The sequence below is a fragment of the Chenopodium album genome, chromosome 6, assembly GCF_948465745.1.
Source record: "Chenopodium album chromosome 6, dcCheAlbu1.1, whole genome shotgun sequence".
Classification (NCBI taxonomy): Eukaryota; Viridiplantae; Streptophyta; class Magnoliopsida; order Caryophyllales; family Amaranthaceae; genus Chenopodium; species Chenopodium album.
Window position 1 is genome coordinate 71,845,147 of NC_137839.1, and position 8,228 is coordinate 71,853,374.

The window sequence follows — 8,228 nt, forward strand, 5'->3', positions numbered from 1 at the left end:
TTCTATTTGAAGAACCTGTAATGTTTAGAGGTTCTTTAAATAGAACCTCTAATGGTATTAGCGGTTCTATTTGAAGAACCTCTAATGGTATTAGCGGTTCTATTTGAAGAACCTCTAATACCATTAGCGGTTCTATTTGAAGAACCTGTAATGGTTAGAGGATCTTTAAATAGAACCTCTAATGGTATTAGCGGTTCTATTTGAAGAACCTAAACATTAAGCCTAATAAGTTACTAAGTATTTTAAGTATAAACCGCTAATGACATTAGCGGTTTTAATAAATGAACCGCTAATGACATTTTTTAAAAATCCGTTATTGTTATTAGCGGTTTATAGCCTCGGATTTTACAACCCTACACTAATCCTACGTGTACGGTATCACGGGAAATAGTTTTACAACTAACATATATACGGAATTATTTTTTATTTTAACATTATTTACGGAAACTGCTCCATCTTAAACATAAATAAATAAAACATTTTCGAGTAATAGACGATATTATATTTATAATTATCAGTAGTCAACATTGACTAATAGGAAAGTAAAGAAATCATTAAAAACTTAAGAATCAATTCCTGATCCATTTGCAAACATATGATACATGTCCTTAATTATCACCTACTTCTGGTCCAACGAAATAAAGAATTTGATGCTTATCATCATTAATTAATAAGTGGTTCTAATCAACTTGTAAACAGCCTATTTCTTCAAACATTTCATCAGCAGATTCAACTGTACCAAAGAAAAGAAAGAACCTAAACCATCCCTTTGTATCATATAATCAAGGCCAAGCAAACCTGTATAAGAAACGAATAAAGAGTCCCCCCCACTAAACAGAACCATATTATTCTCTGTTTTTCTTCGACACACCGCCTCGTAATTAGATTTTAAAGTTGTATGCCCATCATTCATGTGTTTAGGCATAAAATATCATATGATGCTTTTTTTTTTTTTTTTTAACTAAACACATGAAATATGGAAAAATCTTATGTACACAAATACGTCGTGCTGCATGTATGAAACTGGTTTGCAACAGATCAGAATAGAAATCAGATGAGAGAACTGAGAAGAAAAATTGCACTACAAAGTGCTAGTAATTTATTTAGACAAAAATAAGACTATCAATCTGTTAGGTTATTACAGTTTATTCGTAATTTACAGGGTTGGAATGAAGGACTTGAACTAACAATGTGAGAGATTGGCAATCACTTCGACAAAATACGGCCAGTAATACTGAGCTCCTAAAAAATCATATACATAAAATATGGGCACATATCACCCAAAAAGTAAAACTAAACAAAGCTAAAAATAAAAAAAATTAAGGCTGCTAGTGAATTTAGTCAAGAGATGATTATCAGTCAGTTCAAGCACCTAGTGCTGACTTTTCAGTTCCTGACTGACCAAAAAATCTGAAGTTGAAAATACCAGCTATACCTTTTCCCTTTGCTAGCTTCTCGATTTCTACGAGTTTGTGCTTAAGTTGCTCCACTTCCTTATATAGATCTTCGTTTTTTTGTCTCAATGCCTGTAAGATAAAACAAGATATATCCTGAGAAGCTTGAACATGAGTGCAACATAGTGGAAGCAATGAGAAATGAGACAAGGAAATTTACAGGGGTTTCTGAAAAATATTTAATCTCAAAATGCTTAAGCAACGCCCAAATCATAAAATTCAATCTCAGGAAAGGAAGATGCAATCTTATAAGTATGTGTGTTTTTTAACTAAACACATAAACTATGGAAAATTGTTATGTATGTGCATATTTTGCCTACATTTCTACACAAAAAATAACAAAACACTTCATCTTGAATAGAAGTAACAAAGCTGTAAAGCAGCAATCACAGAAATTTAATCTTAGTAATTCCAAGGTAGCACATTTGCACCAAATCTTTTCCTCATCTTTTTACTCCATTGACAATAAAATTGATTTTTAAGCTAATCGGCTTCAGGTCTATTGTCATGTGTCAATGGTTAAGGAAATTTCCACAATGCCTTTAACCATTCAATCATGCAGATGTAGCACAGATCTTTAGCTAGAGGGTATATTAAGATCCACGATGATATATGGACTCCTAAGTCCTAATCACAAATTTTGTCTCATCACCAAATAAAGGGGCCTTCAACGTAGAAATAGGCACCAATCTTCACAATCAACTATCAGACCCATCAGAACAGCAAACAAAAGGTACCTTCAGAGGAATATAGCTTTTGAAAAATAGGCCACTCTATTTAACCTTTCTGAATAAAGAAAGCGAATAAAAAGACAAAATTTGACGAAGAACATCTATCCTAAGGTCAATTCATGTTATGCAACAATCTATACAGATCAGACACCTCATGAAAAAGGGACTAAAAAAGATAAGATATTCCTGTCAAATCTCATCAATACCGTTACAATTTTGCATAGTCTAACAAAATACTCAAAGCTGTTATTACAAGGGCTTAACAAGGATTAAATAGTCTTGACAAAATAAAGGACCTTGATAGGGTTGCAGCCAAGACAACTAAATAAAAACCTCCGAAGGAAGAACCAAGTGAGGCAACATCATGCTAAAAGGGGAGGCTGGACATCAACAATGAAAATATTATGTAAAAAGTAGGAATGGAAAAACTGGTTTGTCCCTGCTTATCCAATCAAATTACCAGAATTGGATACATACTCTACCTAAACAAATTTATCTGAACTTGACCCTTAAGGAAATTGATCTAGTAAAACCCAACCCAAGACTTGATTGACTAGTGCTGAAAAGCTGAAAAGATTTCAAACTGAATATCTTATCAACCAAAAATAACCAAAACTGAGAAAAACTCCATCTGAACCCAATTTGAATCATCTGTTCACCCAGATAGATTAAAAAACATGTGTCATCCCTTCATATATGTACTAATCTGTACAAAAAATAGGTCGAATAGTGTTATAAATTTATGTTCTCGATAGCATCATAATTCCATGGTATCCAGGCTAAATATTCACTTTGAAGGACAAGCTCAGCCTTAGTAAGAAGTCTCTAAACATCCTCTGAAGCTCACCAAAATGAAGAATACTTGAGTGGAGTGAGGTGCTCAGGAATACACCAGAGGCCAAAAGGGATAGGCACCAAAATGACACCAACAATATATAAACATTTTAGAGATTTTACCCCAATGCCTTTAAAAAGGCTCTTGCCACAGATGATATAAAGGAGAACAAGATGTTAATAAAAAAGGTATTTCTAAGTGACCTTTAATCAAATGCCTAACGAGATTTCAAAACTAGTCTAACATAATTCAAAAGTTGAAGAAGAAATGACCCATTGGCCTCATTCAGAAAAGTTATATGAACTTATGAAGTACATAAACTATGGTTAGTTTTTTTTTGTTTTTTTTTTTTTTGAAAGGCAATGCAAACAACGGAAAAAAAAAAAAAAAAAAAAAAAAAAAAGCATCTATACAGTTGCCCTTTTACCCAGGACTCCAATCGACAACTAAAAATAATTTCTTAGATAGCTCCAGTAGTATTACGGAGTACTTTACAATAATTTTTTTACGCCAGAAGTCACAATAAATTAAAGAGAAGACACCACAAGGTCCACCGCTGAGGAACAAAAATTTTATGATGAATATTAAGGTTGGCAGTGTACGGTGCCAGCATGGCCTGTCACAACCACGAGCACCCCTCGATGGACAGTGCCTAGGACCCTGGACTGCGTTTTTGCACAGACAGGCAAAAGGCTATAAGCACCTTATCCCCCCCCCCCCCCCCTCCCTCTCTAATAATGAGCAATTTAATGGAGCACATACTACTGTTAGACATAATGTCCGTTTGAACTCCTAAGCTTACATCACACAAATCCCTTCATGAGAGAAATCGTCGTCCCATTTGGCCTAAGAAAATTGATGCATTACAATTGTGATATGAAGAATTATAATTTGATTGATTGATTGAATTGATGGTTTATATCAACTTGTCACTATATAGTCCTATACTTGGCCCTAAATTCCTTTACAGTCTTCTCATTATTTTTTATTTAATCAAATTCCTGCTGAATTAGTGGTTATTTATTATTGTGCTGTGAGGAAAGAGGACAATTAAGAATCAACTGGAACTTTAGCATATAGCTCCAGTAGTATTAGTCAAAAATCATTGCATTTGTTACTTTGCATTGTGAACCATACTTCAATGTTGATGAATTCAACATTGAGAAGTATTAGTCAAATGAAAATCCTTTAACTAAGGATCTAGAGAATGCTCAAGCACATAAATCATTCCAAATTTGTCACTGAAAGACTCACAGCCAATAGACATCAAGAGATACATGGTCTGCAGGAAATACATCCAGAAAGAGATTTATTTGTAGACAGTGATTCTTTACATTACCTCCAACTCTTGCAGCCGTTTCTCCTCCTTTTTAGCTTCTGATTTTGCGCTTCTTTGCACTTCAAATATCACAGCAGCTCCTGCCACCTGTGTATTTATCTAAAATGTGAGTTATACATATATGGGTCAAAAGAGGTCTGCTGGTTAATTTTAGTTACGCGTTCTGTTTCAATTCAAGTAAATTGAAGCATTGGCTCTTAAGAGGAATCTTAAGTTTGAAAGCAACGTAGGACTATAAGTGCAGTGTCTTTAAGACTTGTTATGAACCAATGATAACTTGCAATAACGAGCGGGCAGCATGGAACAAATCCACGCAATACTAGCAAAGTAACTTCAATAAGATGAAATAGTCACTAATTGTTTAGCTACATTCTTGAAGTCATGATGTGATTGATGTCCATAAGACCAAAAGGGCCAAGAATATGTCTGCGGGCTGAAATGAATGAGTGCACACATGTACCATACAAGAGACTACATATAATAGATAATCAAGGTCAATGAATAGCTATTTTTTTAGCATGATTCCACTGCATGAAAGTGCACATTTAAGGGAAAAAAAAAAAGCTATTGAATGTATTGCGAATGAAAAGATATCCTTTGTTTTCTTAATCTAGAAAAACAATATGTATACGTTGTCTACTTTCTTGGTGGAATCACTTATATTTAACATGAGCCATTAATTACTATCTGTAATATATTTAGCAAGCTTATTATGCTTTTGGACATCATGCTTCGTGTCCATCTAGCTCCATGCAAAGGTCTTACTAGGTTAACCAGAGCACGAAAGTTGGATGATCAAAACAAAAATGAAGCAAATTTCAGCTACTGCTGGTTTGTACCCAGCGAGCTTATAATATCCATCGATTTGATGCATGGCTCAAATTAATCAAAAGGGGTTGCAGGAGGAGGATTAAACCAGTTATAAACAATAACATCAGAAGGTGAAGTCTTACCAGAAATATAAACATTTCTCCTAGAAGATCTGAGGCAGCCTGAACAGCTCTCTCCTGATTTAGTGGGCGAATTTCAACATCTGTTGCATGGCCATATATGCGCCGTTGCAGTGTAGTTGTGAGCCGATGATTTGCCTAGTTTCACCAACCACAGCAAAAATGTTACATAACTTACAGGAAATTGCTTGAATTCAGCTAAGATTCCATCCTCCCATGCCATTAATTTTGCCTTACATGTTTTGATATGTAAAACATAGATGCAGGAGTATGTTTACTTAGAATATTTATTGCTAGTGCCCAATTTCTATATGTTCATATTGCTTTGTTTAGGTTTAAGAATGGTCAATTCAGAATAATGACCAATCTGTGAGGAAACCTCTACGTAATATGCCAAACTTAGGCAACTCTCCACCAAGTTGACTATAATTTCACATAATTGATTTGCATCTCCCTCACTTGGCTCCCCTTCCCTCTCCCTATATAGTGGATCCTTGCCGTTTGGTCAGCACAACCACCAGCCCATATTAAAGGTGTAAGTAGCATTCCTAAACTGTCAAGAGATAAGATAATGTTCGAAATTCCGTTTGACTATTCTCCCTCTTCTTTGTAATGTGCACTGCTTGCTTCAAATATTTGTAAAATTTGTAAAACCAGCCCATACCTCACAACAGAATTTTAAGTTGTTGCTTGCTTTAAATGTTTTTATATAGATAACTGTAATACTCCACAAATTACGAGGGCAGAAACATAAAATGAACTGTGCCAAAGTATCTTCTAGCTAACAGATGGGGCACAAATCTTATGCTTTATCGCCAATATACTATACAAGATACTAAGATAGCACCTCGGTCCCCAATTCATCCATCATTCCAAACTAGTCTTTCAAATTTCAATGTATGAAATGGTATCAATTCATCGCAAAGATATTTCAACAGACTTCTCCCTTCCATCCATTCTGCCTGAATTCAATGTGTATACACACATTCATATCTTGGCAGTAGCATAAAATCATAAATAGATCCCGATCTTCCGTTTCTAATCAACTCCCCTTCATTTTGGAGTTGAAAAACGTCTACTTGACACAATCTATAACCTCTCATTTAGAGCCTTCCACCAATCCACCTAGATTTAACTCTGCATTAAAACCTTGAAACTACTCCTCTGTTATAAACAATAAAACAAACTTCAGTTCAGTGCTATTTGTGTTCAATATCCATGTCCAATTTGCACATTCTCAAGAGACTAGAGTGTAGAAAGAGAATTGAGAGACATAATTCATACTTCTATACAATGGAATTTAATTAAGAATGAAAACTAGGAGACATTCCAGAAACAAAAGTCATCTTGCTCATGTGGGATACAACTTTCCCCCTGTGCTTTTCACAGACATTTATTTCGATATGTAAGCAGCTATAACATTCGTTAGAGAACCTCCCTAAGCAGCTAGCTACAGCGTTCCACACTTCAATAGTTCTATCTAAGATCAAAAAATTTCTGTAAGATTTTTTTTTACCAAAGAAAAAGGGTGTTATTCCATTGCATGCTATGCCACTTCCACTCACATTCAAACCAATGCATTCTTGTCTTCTACTTCCCCACAGGGTCATCCAACACTAAGAGCCATGTCACAACTCACAAAGTCACAATTTGTAAGTTAGAATATGACTCGTGTGAAATACTATGGACCAACAACTTCGTACAATACATACTCAATCACATTGACACCTTAAATGGCGGATCAAAAACACCGACCCTCTAAATGTACACTCTCATCCCATTTTAATAGGCCACATTTGGTTCGAGGTCATTTATAAGGAAATTGGCTTGAAATAACATAGTTAACCTTAATAAACTATCAACAAGTATCTAATTTTGACACTATGCATCAAATCCTAAAAATAGTAGAGTAATTATGAGAAATGGCCTATTATTTTGGGAAGTAACAAAATTTAAATATGGCCTAATAGAGAGTGAAATGGGGGAGTAAATCATACCAAACAATGACACTGATCACACATTCACATTGGCCATACTTAAGATAAAGATCCATGATTTCCATTCAACATTTGTGTTTTACCCATTTCACGATGATCAACATCAAAATTACTCCAAAAAAAAAAAAAAAAAAAACAGCAAAATCAACCAATTTAGCTTACCCTAAACAAATAAATAACTCATCAAAATGCTCAATGTCAAAAATGAAAATACCCATCAACAAATCACTGCCAAAAACCAAAATTCAATAACAACCCAGAATTTAAACAAACAATTTAGAAAGAAAACAAGAAAGAATTTAAAGGAAGAATACCTGAGCAAGACTAATGATTAATTCACGAAATTTAGGGTGTAACCCAGCTTGTTGTTTGAGACGAGTTGCAATGGGTTTACTGAGAGTTCTCAATGCGAGTGTCCCAATCTTAATTACAGGAAAAACCATTGCTTTACTATTCCTAAATCTGTTCATACAGATTTCTGGGTAATTTCAGAAAGGTAAGTTCAAGTCTACCAGGTGTTTGATGTTTTGCTTGAGAGAGAAAGAGCATAATAAGAATGACATGAAACGAGAATTGTGTGTTTTTAGTCACAATATTTTGAAATTTTTGCTCAGTTTTCTTGGGAGAAAAGTAATGAACTACGGAGTACATTTTACATTTTTTCGCGCTATTGAGAAGGGAAGTTGCGAAGATGGTCAAAGGAGAGAGAGAGGGAATTGGAAGTAGGGAGGTTTGACATTTTACTTTGGGGTTTTGGCTTTTGAGTTTTGACCCAAGGCTAACTTTTTGACTAATAAAAATCAAAAAGTTAAAAGTCTTACTTTAAAAACTTTTTTTTTTTTACGAGTACTTTAAAAACATTGTCTTCCTCTATCTCATTCTCATGATTCACATCATATCCCAAAAAAAAAACATTCACATC

General features: G+C 34.5%; 1 protein-coding gene across 1 annotated transcript; it reads right to left on the reverse strand.

Moving 5' to 3' along the window:
* Positions 1-1,068: 1,068 nt before the first annotated feature.
* On the reverse strand, positions 1,069-8,017 carry LOC145635181 (uncharacterized). The gene is made up of 4 exons (XM_081686467.1): positions 7,621-8,017; positions 5,313-5,447; positions 4,360-4,446; positions 1,069-1,526 (listed from the first exon to the last, which is right to left on the reverse strand). The coding sequence occupies exons 1-4, from the start codon at positions 7,774-7,776 to the stop codon at positions 1,365-1,367; spliced, it is 540 nt and encodes a 179-aa protein (XP_081542593.1). The 5' UTR covers positions 7,777-8,017; the 3' UTR covers positions 1,069-1,364.
* Positions 8,018-8,228: the final 211 nt, after the last annotated feature.